This window comes from Carcharodon carcharias, chromosome 6, assembly GCF_017639515.1.
Source record: "Carcharodon carcharias isolate sCarCar2 chromosome 6, sCarCar2.pri, whole genome shotgun sequence".
In the NCBI taxonomy this organism is placed as follows: domain Eukaryota; kingdom Metazoa; phylum Chordata; class Chondrichthyes; order Lamniformes; family Lamnidae; genus Carcharodon; species Carcharodon carcharias.
In genome coordinates this window covers 138,684,642-138,708,496 of record NC_054472.1, presented here as the reverse complement: position 1 = coordinate 138,708,496, position 23,855 = coordinate 138,684,642, and the positions used below count along the sequence as shown (strand labels likewise).

General features: G+C 41.9%; 1 protein-coding gene across 3 annotated transcripts in view; it reads left to right on the top strand.

The window, feature by feature from the left end:
* Positions 1–23,855, top strand: part of rad54b (RAD54 homolog B) — a 221,420-nt gene that overhangs the window by 120,843 nt on the left and 76,722 nt on the right. For all 3 annotated transcript variants that reach the window (XM_041189921.1, XM_041189920.1, XM_041189923.1), the window contains one exon: positions 23,440–23,709. In XM_041189921.1, coding sequence (XP_041045855.1) covers positions 23,440–23,709 — 270 coding nt within the window. The remainder of the gene's footprint in view (positions 1–23,439; positions 23,710–23,855) is intronic.

Here is a 23,855-nt window from a genome sequence, read left to right as displayed (position 1 = left end):
TGGGAGTATTCCAGCGATTACTACATTTGAGGTCCTGCTTGCTAGTTTTCTACTTAGCTCCCTAAATTCTGATTGCAGGACCACATCCCACTTCCTACCTAAGTCATTGGTACCAATGAGGACCACGACCTCTGGCTGTTCACCCTCCCCCAGAAGAATGTCCTGCAGCTGTTCTGTGACATCCTTGACCCTGGCACCAGGGAGACAACATACCATCCTGGAGTCACATCTATAGCCAAAGAAACGCTTGTCTGCCCACCTAACTAATTAATCTCTTATAGCTATTGCTCTTTCTTTCTTCTTCCTCCCCTCCTGTACAGCCAAGCCACTCATGGTGCCACAAACTTCGCCCTGACTGCACTTCTCTGAAGAACCAGCACCCTCACCAGCTGCCAAAACGGAGAACCGATTTGTGAGTGGGACCCCAGGAGACTCCTGCACTAGCTGCCCACTTTTCTTGGACTGCCTGGGGGTCACTATTCCCACTCTGTCTCTGGGCTCTTAAGCTGCTGTGTGACATCCACTTTGAACATGCTGTCCACATAGCTCTCAGCCTCATGGGTGTGCCACGGTGACTCCGCCATGGTGACTCCAGTTCCTGCTCGAGCTCTGAAACCTGGAGCTCAAGTTTCTGCAGCTGGCAGCGCTTCTTGCACATGTGGTCATCTAGGACACCACTAGCTTTGATGACTTCGCACATATTACAGGACTCACATTCCACTCAACTGACCGGCCCTGCTGTGTCTTAACTCTACTTCCGTTCTGTTAATTTTATTCTATTTTGAAATATTTATATTACTTTATTATATTAGCCCTAAATTTCTCTTTATTCCTGGTGCTTCTCAGTTAAATCCCAAGTACAGCAACTTGTTTAAAAATATTACACTTCTAATTAACTCACCAGGTCCTACTTACCAAGGCCATCGCTCTTCTTTCTGAGGAAAGGTAGGAAAGGAAAGGAGCACCTCCTCCCTCAACCACCTCTGCTCTTGAACTCTCGTCTCTTTTTGTGCTGTTTTTATAACTCCTCTAGGCGCAGCTGATTGCCTGTCCCAGGGTTCTCCTCTCGTGCTTTCCTCTAGGTGCTGCTGACTGCCTGGTTTGGGGTCGTCCTTTCACAATCTACCTTAGGTGCTGCTGACGGCCTGTCCCAGGGGGTCCTCTCGCACTCTCCTGGACATGAATTCCTGCAATGTGTTCAAGATAATTTTCTGCAGTTGTATGTTTCCAGTCCAACGAGAGGATAGGCATTGTTAGACCTGGTTCTGGAGAATGAGTTGGCCCAAGTAGATCAGATATCTGTGGGAGAGCCTTTAGGGGACAGTGACCATTGTATCATAAGGATTAGGTTGGCCATGGAAAAGGACAAGGAACAATCCGGATAAGGGAAAATTAATTGGGGGAAAGCCAACTTCGATGGGATGAGAATGCATCTGAGTCGAATGAGTTGGAATCAAATGTTGACAGAAAAGATGATGGCTGATCAATCGGCCACCTTCAAAGAATAAGTATTGCAGGCAATGTCGAGGCACATTCCCTTGAAGGGGAAAGGTAGGACAAATAAATCCAGAGCGTCCTGAATGACGAGAGTGATAGAGGTGAAGGTGAAAAGGAAGAAGTGTGCATATGCCAGATGTCAGTTTGAAAATGCAATGGAGAATCAAGCTGAATATAGAAGGACCAGAGGGAAGTTAAAAAACTAATAAGAAAAGCAAGGAGAGAGCATGAAAAGAGACTGGCACCCAACATAAAAGGGAATCATGAGTTCTTCTATAAGCATATAAATAATAAAAGGGTAGTAAAAGAAAGAGTAGGGCCGATTAGGGAGAATAAAGGAGACATGTCCGTGGAAGCAGGAGAAATAGGTATTAATCAAGTACTTTGCATCTTTCTTTACAAAGGAAGAAGATGCTACCGAGGCCAAGGTGAGAGAGGAGCTAACTGGTTCACTTGAAGAATTTACAATTGAGAAGGAGGAGGTGTTAGAAAGGCTATCTTTACTTAAAATAGATAAGGCACCAGGACCAGATGAGATACATCAAGGGTATTGAGGGAAATGAGAGTGGAAAGAGTGATAATCTTCCAGTCTTCCTTAGACACAGGGGAAGTGCCAGAGGACTGGAGAATTGTGAATGTTACACCCTTGTTCAAAAAAGAGTGCAAGGATGAACCTAGCAATTTCAAACCAGTCAATTTGACCTCAGTGGTAGGTAAACGTCTAGAAACTATAGTTTGGGGCAAAATCAATAATCACTTAGACAAGTGCAGGATAATTAAGGAAAGCCAGCATGGATTCATTAAGGGAAAATCATGTTTAACTAACTTGCTGGAGTTTTTTTGAGGAGGTAACAGAGAAGATTGATAAGGGCAACACTGTTGATGTGGTATATATGGATTTTCAAAAGGCATTTGATACAGTGCCATACAACAGACTTGTTAGCAAAATTCTACGTCATGGAATAAAAAGGAAAGTAGGCACTTCACAGAATCACACAGTGCAGAAGAGGCCATTCAGCCCATCGAGTCTGTATCAACACATGGGAAACACCTGACCTATCTACCTAATCCCATTTACCAGCACTTGGCCCATAGCCATGAATGTTATGACATGCCAAGTGCTCATCCAGGTACTTTTTAAAGGATGTGAGGCAACCCACCTCCACCACCCTCCCAGGCAGTGCAATCCAGACCGTCACCACCCTCTGGGTAAAAAGTTTTTCCACGTATCCCCCCTAAACCTCCTGTCCCTTACCTTGAACTTATGTCCTCTTGTGACTGACCCTTCAACTAAGGAGAACAGCTGCTCCCTATCTCCCCTGTCCATGCCCCTCATAACCTTGTACACCTTGATCAGGTCGCCCCTCAGTCTTCTCTGCTCCAACAAAAACAACCCAAGTCTATCCAACCTCTTCATAACTTAAATGTTTCATCCCAGGCAACATCCTGGTGAATCTCCTCTGCACCCCCTCCAGTGCAATCACATCCTTCCTATAATGTGGCAACCAGAACTGCACACAGTATTCCAGCTGTGGCCTCACCAAGGTTCACCACTTGGATAAGAAATTGGCTGATTGATAGGAAACAGAGAGCAGTGATAAATGGTTGTTTTTCGGATTGTAGGAAGGTCTGTAGTAGAGTTCCCCAGGGGTCAATGTTGGGACCCTTGCTCTTCCTGATATATATTAATGATCTAGTCTTTGTGCAAGGCATGATTTCAAAATTTGCAGATGATATGATCTGTTGTCAATTGTGATAAGGATAGTCTTGAACTTCAAAAAGACATAGACATGTTGGTGGATTGGGCAGACAAGTGGCAGATGCTTCTATCTGCTTCTATCACTGCTTGTTTGTCCCTACAACCATACCCCCCTCCCTCCACCTCTTTGTCTCTCTATCTCTCCGCCCCCCACACACACACCTTAAACCAGCTTATATTTCAACTCTTTCTTGGACTCGAACGCAAGTTCTGTCGAAGGGTCATGAGGACTCGAAACGTCAACTCTTTTCTTCTCTGCCGATGCTGCCAGACCTGCTGAGTTTTTCCAGGTAATTCTGTTTTTGAAGTGGCAGATGAAGTTCAGTGCAGTGAAGTGTGAGGTGATTCATTTTGGCAGGAGGAATATGGTGAGACAGTATAAAATAAAGGGAGAAACTCTAAAGGAGGTGCAGGAACAGTGGGACCTCGGTGTATATGTACACAGGTCATTGAAGATGGCAGGGTGTGCTGAGAGAGCAGTTAATAAAGCATATAGTATCTTATGCTTTATTAATAGGGGCTTTGGGTACAAGAGTAAGGAGGTCATGTTGAACTTGTATAAGACACTAGTTAGACCTCATCTGGAGTACTGTGTCCAGATCTGGGTGCCATACTTGAGGAAGAATGTGAAGGCATTGGAGAGAGTAAAGTGGAGATTCACAAGAATGATACCAGGGATAAAAAAACTGTAGCCAAGAGGATGGATTGGAGAGATTGGGACTGTTTTCCTTGGAGAAAAGAAGGCTGATAGGAAGCTTGATAGAGGTATTCAAGATCCTGAGGGGTACGGACAGGATAAATAGTGAGAAACTGTTCCCACTCAAGGGAGCATCAAGAACTAGAGGGCACAGATTCAAAATAATTAGCGAAAGGAGAAAATGTGATGTGAGGAAAAAATTTTTCACCCAGAGGGTGGTTGGAGCCTGGAACAAATTTCCTGAGAGGGTGGTGGAGGCAGGTTTGATTGAGATATTCAAAAAGGAATTGGATTGCTACCTGAAAAGAGAGCAAGGTTCTGGGGATAAGACAGGGAGTGGGACTAGGTGGAATGCTCTTTCAGAGAATCAGTGTGGACTCAATGGGCTGAATGGCCTCCCTCTGCACTGTAAAGATTCTGTGATTCTATTAATTGTTTTATTGTAGACAGATTGACAGAGTTACTATGGGATACTCCATAGAAGCATGTTTCCATTTGGAGGTATTGAGATTACTGATGGCTTCATAGGTAACAGTTATACTGAGCCACAGAAACAAAGATCTCTGTTTTGATCCCCTATATTTATTGAGATAACTTAACTTATCTTAGGAAGGACAACTGTGAGGTTGGTATGTTGGCCATAGCACAACTGGCCAGAGAAAGGAAAAATTAGTTGGATTTCCCTTTCCCAGAGCTATCCAGTGACCCCTGCTGAAGAGTATAGTCACAGACCTGACTGAGAAGAGGATCCTAAGCTGAGTTTCACTAAGAGCAAATGCTCTCCATCATTTGAGATTGCTGACTTCCGCCTCCATGACATTGCCCATGTCTGCCCTTGCCTCAGATCACCTAACTGCTGAAATATTCATCCCTTGCTTTGTTATCTCTAAACTTGACTACTCCAATGCTATCCTGGCCTGCCTACCCCCCCGCCCCCCGCCAAATCCCTCTGTAAAGGTGAGCTTATCCTAAACCCTTTCCCTCATATCCTGACTGGCCCATAAGAACATATGAATTAAGAGCAGTAGTAGACACTACAGCCCCTAGAGCCTGCTTCGTCATTCAATACAGTCTGGCTGATCTATTGCTGAACTCCACTTTTCCATCTGACATCCATATCCTTGGATTCCCTGAGATGCCAAAAATCTGTCTGTCTCATCTGATGGAGCATCCACAACCCACTGAGGCAGAGAATTCCAAAAATTCACAACCCTCTGAATAAGGAAATTTCCCCTTATCTCAGTCCTAAATGATTGACCCCCTTGTCCTTAAACTTTGCCTCTGTGTTCTAGATACCCAGCTAGGGCAAATGACCTCTCAGTGTCTACCCTTTGAAGCCCCTTCATAATCTTGTTTGTTTCACAGAACCACAGAATTGTAACAGCACAGAAGGAGGCCATTCAGCTCATTGTGTCTACACCAGCAATCATGGAGATCACATTCTCCTAAACTCCAGAGATGGCTAGGAATCGTGTGACGAGTAATTCACCTCCTGACTCCCCAAAGCCTGTCCACCATCTCCAAGGCACAAGTCAGGAGTGTGATGGAATACTCCGACTTGCTTGGATGAGTGCAGCTCCCACAACACTCAGAAGCATGACACCATCCAGCACAAAGCAGCCCGCTTGAATGGCACCACATCCACAAACATTCACTCCCTCCATCACTGACGCACAGTAGCAGCAGCGTGTACCATCTACAAGATGCACTGCAGGAATTCAGCAAGGTTCCTTCGAAACCCACAACCACTACCATCTTGAAGGACAAGGGCAGCAGCTAGATGGGAACACCGCCACCTGGAAGTTCCCCTCCCAGTCACTCACCATCCTGACTTGGAAATATATTGTCTTTCCTTCACTGTCACTGGGTCAAAATCCTGGAACTCTCTTCCTAACAGCACTGCGGGTGTACCTACACCACATGGACTGCAGCGGTTCAAGAAGGCAGCTCACCACCACCTTCTCGAGGGCAATAGAGATGGGCAATAAATGCTGGACAAACCAGCGAAGCCCACATCCTGTTAATGAATAAAAAAAAACAGATATCGAAAGGACACACAGTACTGCTGATATGGTCTCACACATTGTTGCTGTGCTTGCTGACTTAGATTGGCACCAGATCTGGCAACACCTTGATTTTATAATTCTTATCCATCTTTGCAAACCGCCCCCCCCCCCCGCCAAGCCTTTGCCCCTCATTACCTCAGTAACCTCTTCCAGCCCTATAACCCTGCAAAATTTCTACACTCCTCCAATTCTGGCCTCTTGTAGATCTGCAATTTTCTTTGCTCCATCATTGGTAATGCCTTCATCTCCCTAGGTGTCTGCACATCTCTACCTCTCTCTCCTCCTTCAAGATGCTCTCTAAGTGATATGTTAGCCTTTGTTGCATGGGGACTGGTGTAAAAGTACAAGGAAATCTTGCTGCAATTACACAGGGCCTTTGAGACTGCACTTGGAATACTGTGTACAGTTTTTGCCTCTCCAAAGGAAGAACATACTTGCCTTAGATCAGATGCAGTGAAAATTAATGGATTGGTTCCTGGGATAAGAATGTTGCTCTATGAGGAGAAACCGAATAGAATATGATTATACTCTCTAGAGTTTACAAGAGAATGAAGGTCGATACCTGGGAATGCACACCACGTGATCAGCAGGGTGTTCTGACGGTGATAGCCAGCCATTCTGATAAAAGCCTGTATAGTCCAAGTTTAAGAAAATATGTATTTACTCTTAATGAATTCCAGACTTTCCTTAAATTGATTCCATTACAATGAAGTGGAAGTATTCTGGGTGACATGGGGGAGCGGGGAGGAGAGAATCCTTTGGAGAGTGTCCATTTGCTGATACTGAAGTCAATGAAATCAAAGATTTTCAAACTAATAAGGGCTTAGACTAAGGTTTTGCTAAAGAATGTCATGATAGAGGTTGGCATCACTTTTAATGAATAATTGAGCAATGGGAGTTGGATTATTTGATTATTTTTTAAATTGCTAGCCAGGCATTTCAAGGACAACTTGCCTTTTTTTTTTGGTGACAGGACGGCGGGAGTAGTTGGAGCCGCAGAAGCAGCCACCCCCGCATAGGTCTTCTTGGGGGGCCCTGCCACCGGTGACAAAACCGCCTCCACATTTGCCCTCGAGGGTCCGGCCACAGGAGATGGTGAACTGGCTTTTGGGCCAGAGCCACACCCACCCCGAGAAGGATTGGCCATTTCTTTTTTTTTAATATATATATATTGTTTTTTTTAAATATATTTCCTCCCTAGGGAAGGGAGACAACTTGCCTTTTATAAGAGTTACTCTGAAATTTTCTTTACCTTTGCAGACTGTTGCTGTTAATTTCCACGAGGATTCTCCGACAATTATCTACTATGATTTTGCCAAAATATCCGTATGTCTTGGTGGAAGATTGTTACCAAGTTTACAGCAGATAACTGGGAAAACCTCTGTGAAAATTCTGTCTCTAAGAATCCGAGCGTGTGGTAGTTTTATTGATTCATTTTGAAGAGGAATAGAATTTGGAAGCCAGTCAGTACATGTAATGAAATATATATATCCTGCTGCATGTCCGTAGAGCAGAGGATATTGTGACTTGCTCACACGTCAAAACCATCCTAATTGGCCCAAATATTGTTATACATTAAAAAAAATAGCTCTGAAATTGTAAGACTCTGCCCCTGATATGGAGAACTGGGGAGCTGGTGATAGAACTCAGTAATTAACTTACCCATTCAATTATGATTTTAAAATTGTGTCAGCATTCTGCTTACGTCAGTTTCTATTAATCTCATTGGCTTGGGCGTGGGCATATGATCAATTTGACTTTCCACAGATAGGAGACTGAGCCAGACAGATAAATGATCAAATTTTTCAAAAAGAACGGTCCATTTTTTGACAACCATTTCTATTGTCCCTTATCTAAACCTACTTTTAGTTATCATTACCATCTGTGGTAATCTGATGCGCAATATACCTTTAAGAAGAATGTTATAATGGACGATCACATGATCTTAGTATCCAATAGCAGAGTAGCAAAGGCTACCTCTGTAGTTAGTAGTCTGTAATCAGTATTTAGCAACAGTGGTGTAGAGATAGAGTTTGAAGTGTTAGCACATGTATAGTTGCTGCTGAGAACCTTTGTAAATAATCACAGAGTTTCTACCTATGAAGTGTCAACTACTCAACTCTATCAATAGTACCAAATCAGCCACCCCTTACAGCAAGCGTGCGAAAAGGATCCAAAAAACTGGTATCTAGGATCAAAAAACTGGCGACAAGGATTAAACGAGTTAAACAGAAGCAAGTAAGAGAAACTAAATCGGCACTGTACCTTGCGCAGCAATTGTAAGTAAAAGTTCCGTTCAAACCGTCAAAGTAATCCCCTCACAGCATGTCGCAATTCGGAAGAATTGATCCTTTTGATCCGGAAACGGATGATTGGTCCCACTATATTGAGCATCTCTCGTTTCTTTTACAAGCAAATGAGATTTCGGAGGAAGAGAAGAGGTGAGTGATCCTCTTAAGCACATGTGGGAATAAGACTTATGGTTTGATTCGAAGCTTGACAGCACCCAGTGCCCCAGACTGGAGAAATTTTGAGAAATTAGTGGACCTGGTGAAGGGCCATTACTAACCAAAGCCCTTAGTAATCTTGCAAAGGTTCAACTTTAATTCAAGAATTAGAGCTCCGGGGAAGACAGTTGCAAGCTATGTGGTAAGCCTGAAGCAATTAACGGAGCATTGTGATTTTGGCACATCATTAAATGATATGAAAGAGACCATTTAGTGTGCGCTGTGAATGAGGACACAATTCAGAAGCGATTGTTATCTGAAACAAATTTGGATTTTAAGAAGGCACTAGAGATTGCACTGGCAATGGAAAGTGCAGTTAGAGATTTGAAATACATGCAGGGCTCGCAAAATGGAGCCGTCCTCCACATTGGGCGGGAAACCCTAGCCAAAAAGGGCACGAAAATGCAAGAACCTACAGAGGCGGGGAACAGCCCACACTAGCAGGAAAATGGGAAAAAAATGACTCAGCAACGAAAACAAGGAGTAATATTAATAGAGGTGGAAACAAACAATCTTTTAATGATTGGTACACTAAAAAATAGAATAATGTTGTTGTCATAAAAACAGTCACATAATGGGACAGTGTAAGGAAAAAAGTCGAGCAGACTTCTAAACAAAAGAAAAAAATGTAGAAGAGCATGAAGCAACAGATTCAGATACTTATTGTTTTACTTTAAGGTTGGAAGAACAGAACCAATCTACATAATAGTGAAAGTGAGTGGTAGACTTGTTCGAATGGAAGGGGACACAGGAGCTTCCACTATAGTAATTGGGGAACATACCTTCAAATACCTGAGTAATGGTGAGCATCAATTAAATTTGGAAGAAACAACTGCCCAATTAAAAACATACATGGGTGAAAACATCCAAGTCAAAGGCATAAGTAGTGTAACTGTTAATTATGGGAGCCAATCAGTAAAGCTATCCTTGATGGTAGTAGCAGGTGAGGGGCCAAGCCTCCTAGAGCGAAACTGGCTGAAAGAAATCAATTTGGAATGGGCTGAAATTTTCCAATTGAGAGCAAGTGGATTACCGGAACTATTACAAAAGTACGCCACAGTCTTCAGGAACGAGCTTGGGAAGATCCAGTGGCTGCAGGGAAAAGTTTGTGTGGATTCAGAGGCCACCCCCACCATCACACACACACACACACACACACACATACACACACACACACACCCCCCCCCCCCCCCCCCCCCCACCCCACCCCGCTCCCCATTGGACAGATTAGAAGAACTGGGCGTTATACAACCTGTACAGTTCTCAGAACGGGTGATGCCCTTTGTCCCCATCCTTAAACGCGACCAGAGCATCTGTATTTGTGGAGGCTACGAATTGACGGTTAATAAAGTAGCTAAGCTGACAGACACCCCACACCAAAAATCTATGGCCTGTATGCCAAGTTGGCAGGTGGAATCACCTACACGAAGCTTGGTATAGAACCACAGAAAAGTTACAGCACAGATGGAAGCCATTCAGCCCATCTTGTCCATGCCAGCCTGAGGACACCCAGGTGCCCTTTCTAATCCCACCTTCCTGCACCTGGCCCATAGCCCTGCAGCTTACAGCACTTAAGGTGCAGATCCAGGTACTTTTTAAAAGAGTTTAGAGTTTTTGCCTCTACCACCAACTTGGACAGCGAATTCCAGCCACCCACTACCCTCTGCGTAAAAAAGTTCTTCCTCATGTCCCCCCTACACCTTCTGCCACTTATCTTGAATCCATGTCACCTGGTTCTAGAATTCTCCACCAAGGGAAACAATTTTATCCTGTCGACTCTATCTATTCCCCTCATAATTTTGTACACCTCAATCAAGTCACCTCTCAGCCTTCTTTGTTCCAGGCAAAATAACCCCAACCTATCCAATCTCTCCTCCTAGCTACACTTTTCTAACCTTGGCAACACTCTTGTAAACCTCCTCTGCACTCTCTCCAGAGCTATTACATCCTTCCTGTAATGTGATGGCCGGAACTGCACACAGTACCCCAGTTGTGGCCTCACCAGTGTTTTATACAATTCAAACATTATATCCTTACTTTTATATTCTATACCTCTGCTAATGAAGGACAGCATTCCATATGCCTTCTTTACAACCTTGTCTACTTAAACTGCTGCCTTCTGGGACCTGTGTACTTGTACGCCAAGATCTCTCACTTCATCTATCCCTCTTAGTATATTCCCATTTATTGTGTAATCACTGTAACTGTTTGACCTCCCTAAATGTATGACTTCACACTTCTCTATGTTAAAATCCATCTGCCACTTTACCGCCCACTCCACCAACCCATCTATATCGTTTTGGAGATTATGGCTATCCTCCACACTGTCCACTGCTCAGCCAATCTTTGTGTCATCTGCAAATTTCCTAATCGTGCCCTCCACATTCACGTCCAAATATAACACAAACAGCAAGGGTCCCAACACTGAGCTCTATGGAGCACCACTCAAGACAACTTTCCATTCGTAAGGGCATCCATCGACCATTACCCTTTGTTTCCTGTTACAAAGCCAACCTTTTATCCAGTTTGCCACATTACCATGAATCCCATGGGCTTTTACTTTGCTGACCAATCTGCCATGTGGGACCTTGTCAAATGCCTTGCTAAAATCCATGTATTCAACATCGACTGCACTACCTTCATCAACCCTTCTTGTCACTTCCTCAAAGAATTCAATCAAATTTGTGAGGCAAGACCTTCCTTTAATAAATCCATGCTGACCATCCCTGACTAGTCCATGCCTTTCCACCTGACAGTTAATCCTATCTCTCAGGATTGATTCTACTAATTTGCTCACCACTGATGTAAGACTAAATGGCCTATAATTGTTTGGCATTTCCTTTGATCCCTTTTTAAATAATGGATCTACATTTCAATTTCTCCAGTCCTCCGGTACCTCCCCTGTATCTAGTGAAGATTGGAAAATCATCCTCAGAGCATCTGCTATCTCTTCTCGGACTTCCTTCAGCAGCCTCAGAAACAATCCATCTGGCCCTGGTGACTTATCAACTTTCAAGGATTTCGACCCTTTGAGTACTTCCTCCTTCTTTATGACTATCCCATCCAATATCTCGCTGTGTTCCTCCTGGACTACTATATCTACATCCTCACTTTCCTTTGTAAACATGGAGACAAAATATTCATTCAAAGCCCTTTCCACAGCCTCTGTATCTACACACAAGTTTCCATCTTCATCTCTGATAGGTCCCACTTTTTCCTTAACTAACCTTTTAGCATTAATGTATTGGTAAAACATCTTTGGGTTCTCTTTAACTTTACTTGCTAATCTTTTTTCATGCCCTCTCTTTGATTTCCTTATTTCCTTTTTTACTTCGTCCCTGCACTTCCTATATTCGTCTAGGCTATCTGCAGTGCTTAGTTCTTTGTGCCTATCGTACGCTTTCTTTTTCTGTTTGATCTTCCCCTGTATTCCTCTAGACAACCAGCGGGGTCTAGATTTGGCGATACCACTCTTATATTTAAAGGGGACATGTCAACTTTGTACAATTAGGATCTCGCTTTTTAGTGCTTCCCACTGGTTTTCAACTCTTTTATCCTCCAGCAGTGCTGCCCAGTCCACCTCAGCCAAGTCCCTTCTCATTTCTGCAAAATTTGCCTTCCCCCAGTTCAAGACTTTTACTCCTGCCTTATCTCTGTCCTTTTCCATGGTAATGCTAAATCCAAATGAATTGTGATCACTGTCCCCGATATTGTCACCAGCTGTCACTTCACCCACTTGCCCTTCTTCGTTCCCTACGACTAGGTCTAGAATTGCATCTCCTCTCATTGGGTTTGTCACTAATTGGTTGAAAAAATTTCCCTGGACACACTGCACCCCTACATTATCTATTCAAAAGGAACCAACACTGTGCTTGGGAGGTGTCCCAGAAAGAAGCTTTCAAGAAGGTCAAACAATTGTTGCACCCATCCAACCTATTAGTACATTATGACCAGAAAAAAGAATTAGTGTTGACTTGTGACGCATCCCTCTATGGATTGGGAGCAGTGCTCTCCCATTGGATGGACGATAGCACAGAATGGCCTATTGGTTACATATCAAGAACGCTCACCAAAGTGGAAAAAGGTTACTCGCAGATAGAAAAAGAAGGCCTGTCAATCATCTTTGTTGTTAAGAAATTTCACCAGTATGTACACGGCCGCCATTTTACTATTGTTTCAGACCACAAGCCATTGCTAGGATTGCTCAGTGAAGACAGGACTATACCACCCATAGCATTAGCAAGAAAACAACAATGGGCCTCAATTCTGGCAGCATACATGTATACTTTCGTACATAGGCCTGGTAGTCAAATTGCAAACTCCGATGTACTTTAGTCATTTGCCGTTAAAAGAAAAGGATGTGGAAGCCCCAGTTCCACAAGAACTTATTTTGTTGTTACATTTCTTAGATTCATTAACGGTATGAGCTCGACAGATCAGAGACTGGACAAGTAGGGACCCAGTCCTATCACAAGTATATGAACAAGAACCTGTATCTGACAAAATGAAACTGTCCTTTAACAGAAGGTATGAAATAATCAGCCAGGATGGTATCTTATTGTCGGGAGCACAAGTGATAGTACCTCCAAAGGGTAGAGAGCCATTGCTAATTGAACTACACAGTGCACAACCAGGAATATCCCAAATGAAGACCACAGTATACAGCTACCTATGATGGCCTGGGATGGATTGTGAAATAGAGTTTAGTGAAGAATTGTGTGCAATATCAGCAACTGCAAAAAGTTACCTTCAACAGCTCCATTACACCTTTGGCAATAGCCAGGAAGACCATGGGTGCGGTTACACATTGACAATGTTGGACCTTTCATGGGAACAACGATTCTGCTCATTGTTGATGCCCACTCAAAATGAATAGACATATGAGGTGAAGTTACCAACGTCTTCTGCTGCAATTGAGAAGTTATGTCAAAGTTTTGCTCTTAACGGACTATCAGAATTAGTCATTTCTGATAATGGCACGGCATTTACGAGTGCTGAGTTTCAGCGGTTTATCAGCCTCAACGGTATCACTCATGTAAAAACTTCACCATTCCACCCTTCCTCAAATGGATTGGCCAAAAGGGCGGTTCAAACATTCAAGGCTGGCATGAAGAAGTTAACCGGAGATTCCATAACAACCAAGTTAGCGTACTTTCTTTTCCATTATAGGGCCAACCCTCACACAACAACAGGTGTCACACTTGTGGAATTATTGATGAAATGCCATCTCAGGACAAGACTGAGCTTAATAATGCCAAATTTAGTTGCAAAGGTGGAAAGGAGTCAGGGAAGTCAGAAAACTAGACATGACTGGCATAGCTGTGAGAGGAAATTTACTGTGGGAGAGCCGGTATATGTGAAGAACTTTGGAGAAGGACCAAAGTAGTTACAGGGTGAAATAAATGCAATGACTGGACCTCAATCTTACTATGAGGAGGTGGAAGGCCAAGTTGCACAGAGACATGTGGATCATTTAAGGAGGAGAGAAACTATGCACCAAGAAATGATTCCACCAGTGTTTGCGACCAGGTCAGCGTTTCCTGTTGGGAGAACTCAACCTAGTTCAGACACATCTGTTGTTCCTTCAAGAGCGGAGGATACAGATCTGCAGGAGCCCACTATGGCATAGTAGTATTGTCAGTGACTAATATTCCAGAGACCCAGCATAATGCTCTGGGGACCCGTGTTTGAATCCCACTATGGCAGATGGTGAAATTTGAATTCAATAAATATCTGGAATTAAAAGTTTGATGATGACCATGAAATCATTGCCAATTGTTGTAAAAACTAATGTCCTTTAGGGAAGGAAATCTGCTGTCCTTACCTGGTCTGGCTTACATGTGACTCCAGACCCACAGCAATGTGGCTGACTCTTAAATACCCTCTGAAAGGCAATTAGGAATGGGCAATAAATGCTGGCCTAGCCAACGACACCCACATCCCACGAATGAATAAAAAGTAATCTGATGTGTAATATACCTTTAAGAAGAATGGTATAATGGGAAGATCGCATGATCTTCGTATCTGTTAGCAGAGTAGCTGGGGCTACCTCTGTAGTTAGTAGTCAGTAATTAGTGCTGCAATAGAGTAGAGATAGAGTTTGAAGTGTTAGCATATGTTTAGTTGCTGCTGAGCACCTTTGTAAATAAACAGAGTTTCTACCTATGAAGTGTCTACTACTCAACTCTTTCAATAGTACCAAATTGGCCACCCCTTACAACAGGTGTGTGAACAGGATCCAACAAACTGGTGGCTAGGATCCAACACCACCTCTCTTTTTCATTCTTATATTATTCTTCTTAAGGTGGAATTTTATGGCCCTGTCGCAGTAGGAGCAGGGCTGAAAAATGCGGTGAGCCATTCAAAACTCCATTGAATTTGGCGGGACTGAAAAATTCCACCCTTAAGTCTCCTGTTGTGTTGCATCTTGTGGTATTTATTACCTGCTCACATAGGAACAGAAGTAGGCTATTCAGCCCTACAGGACTTTCTCCATTCAATTAGATGATGGTTGATCTGTATCTTAGCTTCATTTATCCACCTTGGATCCATAATCTTAGTGCCATTACCCAACAAAAACCTATCAATCTGTTTTGAATTTCTCAATTGACTGAGCCTCAACAGCTTTTTGGGGAGTGTTTCACACTATTTGTGCGAAAAGTGCTTCCTGAACAACCTTGCTGTAATTTTAGGGTTCTTGTTCAGGACTCTACCAACAGAAGAAATGGTTTGTCTTTATATACCATTTCAACCCTTTAATAATTTTAAACACCTCAATTACCACTTAGTTTTCTATACTCGAAGAAATGCTAATCTATGCAATCTGTGCTCGTAATTTAAATCTTTTATCCCAGGTATCATTCTCGTGAATCTGTGCTGTATTCCCCCTCCAAACCCAGTATACCTTTTTTGATGTGATACCCAGAACTGAATGCAGTACTCCAGTTGGGATTGAACCACCATTTACTATCAGTATCCAGATGTTAATCTATCGGATAAACTGCCTATCTAAAGTTGTTAACTTGTTAAGTTACCTAGGGATTTATCTTAAAGTAATCTCATCAACTATAATAATTTCAGACTTTGCTCAGCATCTGTTACTAATGATTTACACTGTTACACTGAATTACCAACTTTGGCTACTCGTTAATATTCAACCGCTAGATCATCTTGACTACATCTATTCATATTTATTAAGTGTTTGCGTATACAGCATGAATTGTGATATGTAACCATTCTATTATAAAAAGTGGGCTGAATGGCCTTTGTCATCTTTACTTCTCTTGTGATCTCATACTCCAAAGCAAAGCGTCATTTTAACAAAATCCTGCTCAAAGCTCATTGAATAATGAACTAGCAGACAGCTGACTCACACAGCAACATGTTTACCAAAGGAAGACAGAATGTAAGCTTAAGCAAAGAACAGAATAGTTTAAAACAAAAGAATTCTGGCAGAGGTGGGAATAACAGAACTGTCAAGTGGTGAGGGAGAGTGTGGAAAGTACTAAGGCTTAACAAAGAGGGATGTCACTGAAGTGAGGAAAAACTCTGAGAATGACTGAGAGATGGGACAGAAGCAAGGGAGGCCCTTTTAGCATGCAAATCAGAGCTTTGAGATAATAAGAGAAAGAGAAGCAAGATGCCACTCCTAGACATCTAGGAATGGGAATGCACTTACCAGGAATGGGCAACTGAAGTCTGAGACCATGGCTGTGGAGACATGAAAGCAAAATTGGCTGTGGGGACATGAAAGCAAAATTAGCATGGCAGCCAGTGGATTTGGAAAGGGAATTGGTTTGGAGGGAGGAGACACGGGGCTGGATTCTCATGGAATTGGGCAATTCTGGAGGCTTTAAAAATAATGGGTGGTATCTGGATGCTGAAATCCTGCCCCCATTTCTGCAGATCCGATTTTTGTCATTGGGGAAAGGGGGTGGGGTGTGAATCACACAAGTGGGAAACTAAACTCAGGAGGGCCTTTTGAAATTAGTGCCGATTTCAAACAATCCCTATTTTTGCTGTTCCAAGAGCCTTAACCTGCAGGGTGGAAGTCATAGATTTATGGAGGAGATGTAAATGCTCTGGAAGGATAGATAATGTCTGTTCAAGTGCCATGAGCTGAAGTTATTTAAATCCCCAGCCCTTTAAAAACAAAACAAAATTATTCTGCAGCTGTCAGTTAGAGCAAAACAAACGTGCTGCTGGAGTGCATTGATTTAGAAGTCATTTAGTGTAGCTGAGAAAATACCATTACCATCTGTTCCTTCAGTTTCAATAGACTTCATTGTTCACATCACCCAAAGTCTGTTATTACAGCTAAGCCCATTATGAATGCTTGGTTGAGTTTCAAAAGCTCCAAAAGCACCTATCTTAACAGGGGGACTGAGTTCACATTCTGATTGACAGTTTTAAGAGGCTACTAAAGGAATAGCTGTCTTTGATGTGGAACAAGCTTGATGCTGAAATAGGGTACATCAAAGCCATCCTGCAGGACAATGGCTGGTCTGATCAGATCATTGCTCACTGTATACCACACAAACTCATGAATGGGCCTAAGGCCGCCACTTTCGATCCTGAAAAATGCTCTGTCTACATCAGATTACCATGAAAGAGTAAAGTGTCTCATAAATTTGAGCAACAGTGAAGCTAGCTGTTTCATGATACTAAAATGCAGTAGCAACATGAGTGATATTCTCCATGAACAGAATGCTGCTGTCAAGCCAAAAAGGTGTTTTAACTATTACAAAAATAAATAATATGGTATTTGAATTTCAGTGCCAATGTGATGGCAGGTATGTAGGCCGTACATCCCAACAGCTGGTGGATTGTATCGAACAGCATGTCCCTTGAGCTTTTCGCAACAAAGTACTGACCGTACCCAACCAGCCTGTGCTTGTAAAACTCAATACATAATGTACGACATTAGATGTGATTCCTTGATTGGACAGCACTTGTTAAACAATCCTGATTTTGCTAAGAATTAAATGACAACTAATTTAAGATTATTAGTCTTGTCATTCCCTGGTTTACTCCCCATGGCAATGCCTTGATCAATCAAAGTAAACCTGCCTGGTTTGAATTGAAACAAAAGCTTGGTGATTAACTGCTCCCTGGTGCATTCTCCATGGCAATGCTTCCCTTTATAATTAGTATTGTTGTGAATCTGTCCTGATGCGTGCGAGACAAAATGCTTCGATAGTATGCCTGTTTTTTTTCAGCAATACAACATTAATTGTAAATTGTGATTTGTAACCTTTTCATTATAAAATCCTTATGAACACAGTAGTTGAATCAATCTCTCTCCTAAGACACAAGTGTAACTTCTCGTATCCCAAAACACGGAACATTTTATTTGCTTTCAGAGTTGGTTTCCACTTGGATCTTTGGTTTTGGCTGAACCTATTTTACAAAGGAGCAATGATATTTCAACTGGCTTAATTTTCTACTTTCCCTGGTTTCCAACTCCTATAAAGTCAGGTGACACTTTTCTTTGCCTGGAAAGTTATCGACCTGAAATTTTAACTCCATTTCTCTCTCCACAGATAGTGCCAGACCTGCTGAGTATTTCCAGCATTTTCTATTTATTTTTCTGTATTTTACTCCCTATCCTTAATATGTTGTACCTATAAAAGTACCTTGATTATCTTAGTTAAAAGTTCTTTCAGAGAACCCAAGCATACTGAGAAAAAGAGACAACTACTTCTATAACAAAAGAGAGAAAGCCTGTGTCTCATACTGTACTAGTGAGCCACAGTATTTCTTGAAAAAGACACACTGTCTTCTTGCTGCTACTACTGGAGGAATATAAAAGCCGACTATTTCGTATCTTGATTTCAAAGGAAAGTCTCACTAATTTAACTTAACCACTGAAAGTAATGTATGTGATGGAAGGCCTTGCCCCATCCCCCAAGCTTATATCTGTCAAACTTGACAAAGTGACTGTGAGCCATTGGAGCATGGCTTTCCTTGAAGTGGGACAGACTTTGTGTCTGTGGTTTACGACCAACTGCCTATCCACACTTGTATTTCTCAAGAGTTTTCCCACACAAATGGGGGAAAGGTGACACCTTTATGTTCCATTAGGTGATATCTCAATGGTTTCAATTTTCCCAATTGGTTTTTAAGACAACATTTGCTTCCCATGCCAGCTTGATGCTGAAATAGGGTGCATCAAAGCCATCCTGTGGGATAATGGCTACCCTAATCAGATCATTTGCTCGCTGTATATTCCACAGATCTTCCTGGTGTAATTAAACTTGGAGGCTTTATAGCCTGATTACCTGGGAGCTTGCAGGCTTTGAACTTCCTGAAATGGTGTTAGCTTAAAAACCTTTTCCCAGCATTTATCTAACAATTGAACTCCATTTTGTCGATAGTTTTCAATATAAAAAAATTTGTTTTAAGCGCATTTCAGGCATTTTACAGGGCATTTCGCCTATAAATTTCAATGCCATTCTTCAGGCAATTCACCAGGCACTTTTCTTACAGCCCCTAAAGTCTCTTTGTGGCTCTCGTGTATCTGTGTCTATCGTATCTTTTTTGGAACTACGGTACATAACTTGTAAACTGTTGGTTATGTTGCTAGTTGGATTACACAAAAGATATCTGTGATTTTCTAATTCTGGCCTCTTGTACTTTTCCCAAAAATAATTGCCCTATTATTAATGGCCATATTTTCAGTGGCCCCAAACTCTGGAATTCCTTCCCTGCGCCTCCCTGCCTCACTTTCTTCCTTTAAGATACTTTTTAAAACCTACTTCCTTGTCCAGGCTTTTGGCCACCCGACCTAATATTACCTTATGTGGCTTAGTGTCATACTTTGTTATATAATGCTCCTGGTGAAGCTCCTTGGGACACTTGGTTACATTAAAGGGGCTGTATAAATATAGGTTGCGGCTTTTGAAAATGAAGGTGACCAGGATGATATTTAACCTTAGAGCTTTTAGTTATAAGAATGGACTCTGAGATTTATGGGGCCTCATTTTCAGTTATTGCAGCTTTGGAGGGGAGATCATTGAGATTTTTAAAATGACAGATGGTCTGACTTAGGTATTTGAGATAGAAATGGCTGGAGGATTAAAGCTCCTGGAGGTAAAATCCATAGGCAATATGCAAGGTTAAAAGCCAGGAATTATTTTGCATTTTGAAATTTAACTGACAAGCCCATAGTAGGGAGGATGACAGTACCACACTGCTCCCACAAAATTTGTTTGATTGCCTTAAAGAGTTGGAGTTGAATTTCTGAGTGTTTTTCCTTAATGCATAGAAGTTTCTCCCCCAACCGTTCCAAGAGATATCTTGGTTACATTAATGCTTGGGTGGGTAGGCTATATGTGTCCAATATTTTCTTGCCCTTTCTGTATGTTCATCAGTATTATTCACACACCTGTGGAAAATGTATTAATTTTGTAATATGAATGGCCTCCTGAAAAAATCTCTCTTAAATGGTTTAGCCATAGAGTAATTGAATTTGAATACTCACTGACATGTTAACCTCCATAAATTAGCATTTAGAAACATCCAGTCCTAGTCATTAGTCTACTTTTCCCACTCCCCTCATTCTTTTTCTATCGATGCACAACCTTCCTTTTTCTTTCTTTGTCTCTCTTGCCTCCCCACTTCTACCTCTGCCCCCATAACCATCTGCACCATTGCCAATTCCATCCTTGCATAACTAACACTATTTTCATTGTCTCCCCTTCTTGCTCCCGGTCACGCTTTTCTTGCTCTCTCCCCTTTATTTATTGAGGATCACTTTTTCTAAAACTTGGGGTTTGAGACACTTGCCAGATTCCTTTAGGCTCTGTGCTGATGAGTGAGTCAACAATTCTACAAAGAACTGGATCTCTAAGAGTGCTGGCATGCCTCAAGAACCTGTGTTAAATGCTGATTGCCATTAGCAGTAGACGAAGAGTGACACAAAGTTGGAGATATGGTAATGAAAAGCGAAAGTGTTTGAGAGGCACACACAAAAAAAGGAAGCAGCAAGTGTGTGTATGGCAAACAAAAAAGCAAAAGAGCTTTTTTTCTTCATTTTTTCATGGGCTCTGGGTGTTGCCTGAAAAGTCAGCATTGTTGTCCATCCCTAATTGCCCTTGAACTGAGTGGCTTGCTAGGCCATTTCAGAAGGCAGTTAAGACTCAACCACATTGCTGTGTATCTAGAGTCACACATAGGCCAGAACAGGTAAGGATGGCAGATTTCCTTCCTTAAAGGACGTTAGTGAACCAGATGGGTTTTTGCAACAATTGGTGATAGTTCCCATGGTCACCATTACTGAGACTAGATTTCTATTCCAGATTTATTAATTGAATTCAAATTCCACCAATACTGTGGTGGATTTGCACCCATGTCCCTGGAGCAATAGACTGGGCCTCTGGATTACTAGACCAGTGATATTACCATTCCATCATCATCTCCCCATGGGTTTAGTGAGTGGGAGACCAGCAGCAAATAAAGTACTTTTTTTTTGTCTATGAAGAAGAGTACAGAACAATTAGTTTTCACAAAAGAATGCTGCCCTTCATTAATATAAAATTCTGTTGCTCCTGATTCCAAATCCCAATCAGGTGCTTGGGGTGTTTGAGGACACCAAATTCCCCAGCCCAGCAAAGTATGTTGGCTCAATTAAACAAAGGATTTTAGTTTGCTATTTCCACTGACTCCCATCGTGCAAAGAATTTAATGCGATTTGTCATGACCATGGATCCTAACTCCGAATTACTTATGGACATATTGAACTTGTAAGTAAGACGTGTTTTTATAAAAAGGACATACAAGCAAAAGCTGGCTGAGACACTAAGATAACCAATTGCTGGGAAATTTTTATGTGAATTACTTGATCAACTAGTTCAGAGAGAACGGAATGTTGCACCTAAAAGGTGTGACACAGCCGACTTCAGACAGAGGCATTTCAAAGGAAAAGATACAATACAACCTGAGCTGTAATCTCCTGTGGTTGCGGAGGTAATGGAAAATGATCACCATCTCAGCCAAAACCACCTTCTATTGAGTTATATCCCAGACTTTGAACATGAACTGAGTTGAAAAGAAAACAGATCTGGGTGAAAGACATGTTTGTTTTTTCCCTTCCAGGACAAGGGATTTAAAAATGCCAAATGCAATGGGTACTAGTCTGGTGTTCTGGTGTGTGTGTGCGCGTGCGTCTGTGAATGCTGTGAAGGGCGCAGCTGACGGCCTCCAACTGGGCATTCCTGCACTTGCAGGTTAAAAAGCACCTTTCTCTCTGATTGCTTGAAGCAAGTCACAAATCAGCAATGCCATAGTTGAAAAGGAAATAGGACAACTCCTTTCAGCTAACCTGCAGGACCAAGAATCTACAACCCAGCTGCTCAATTGCCAAAGTCAGCGTGAGTGGAATCACCCCAAAGTAACAGCTGCAACGTTTCGCCATCTACTCCTCACGGACAAGCCAAAGGACTGATTCGTATATCTTTTTTAACTTTTATTTTTGGACTCAATTTCTCATTTCTTATCTCTGTGTACGTTTGTTGCATTTTATTATTTTTCCTTGCATTTAGTAACTAATAAACTCACTCTTTCTTTGTAGCAAGACAGCCTGGTTAATTTGGCTCCTTTTAAAACATGAATACATTTGGACTAGGGAAAAGATATCCATGGGGGAATTGAACTTTTTAAAATTAACCTTGTTGCGACCAACCGAGGGAGTTGAATAAAGGAAGGAAGACAAATCATCCCTCCTCACCTGGGAGGGTAACAAATTGGGGTACCTTGTATGGCATCATAACCAATTGGGGGAACCTTGCCCAGGGACTGGTCATAGCAGACTGTAATATTTCATACCTCAATTCTTTAGGTGGATAATGTTATATACAATGCACATGTACAAATCTTCAGTATAATTTATCGTGAAAAGTTGATGGTGCAGCTTTCAGGTATTTCAGCTTTCACTGTGGTGGATTTGGGAGAATGCGGACAGATGGTAAGTGCAAGATCATAAATATTACGAAGCTATTTGGTTGGATTTTTATGCATTCCAAATATGCAGAACTATTTCTAGACTAGTCTATCATCAGGCAGGTGAGTTATTTTGCAGTTTTCTTTTTACTATTTCCAGAGCCTCTTTTAATATTTTCTCTTACAATTTTCTACTCCCGTCTCCTGAAAACATCAATTCCTCTCTGGAGTACAGTGCTTCTGTTGTCAGCAGCTCTCCATTACCTCCCCCAAACAACCACCCCTGATTTGTGGACCACGATGGTGAATATTGGCAGGTTATTTAACAGGGAAAGGGAGGTGAAGTCCCTATAATTGAACCTGATCCCGTCCTCTCTTAAAGTCTACACACATTCACATTTTAAAAGAAGTTACTTGACAATGATCAAAAGTAGGAAAATTGAATGGATTTTCCCCTTCCCTGGTCAGCTAATTCAGAACAGAAGGATGTAATGAGAATTTTTTGATATGGCTCATATGTTATACATTTGCCTACTGAGTTACTGTGCTCACTTTGTACTTTCTTTAAAATTTACTTTTTCATCCTCCTTTTAGGACCACTAACATCATGCATCATTTCCTGTATGTTGGGATGGGAAGGCAATTCATTCTGCTGTTGTTTCAACTGTGATTGGGTATGCAGCGGATGAAGGACTAGTTGTTAGGACTCAGACCTGCCTGGATACTTGCCTCATTTTTTCCTCTGCACAGCAACATTGTAACCTTCATTATTAAATGGTTTTGGGGCAGAACTTATATTTGATGTCTGTATGTGCATGATGCTTCCTGAAAGGTTGGAAGTTTTCAGTTTGCAGTTTTTCTTTCTAAAGTCAATGATCATTATGTGCTCTAGGGTCTGAGGTGACATTTCTGATATGAATGTATTTGCTCCTCTCAAATACAGCTGTAATCTTGATATATTATGCTTTCATGCAGGTGCCTTTCCTCAGCAACAGCTGAAGCCATTTCGACCATTTATAGCACCAAAACAAATTTACACACCACCTCCACTGGTATCTCAGCAGCAGTCAAGTCCAGAAGATCACAAAGATCAAAACGTACCCAACTCCTTCATTAAGTACTACAGTGTCTTGTGGTGTAAAGCATCAAAGAAGAAACACAAGAAATGGGAGGGGGATGCAATCTTGATTGTCAGAAAGACATCTGTGGTTCTCAAGGACATAGAGGGCAAAGATATTGGAAAAGGTAAGCACAGTTACACTATTAAAGCTTTTTTTAACTTATTTCATTCAGTGTGCATTAGGATATCATAATTACAAACCCTTTCAAAAAGATCATGTTTTCCCAAATTAGAAAACTGGAAAAATCCAACCAGATAACACCACAGTAAA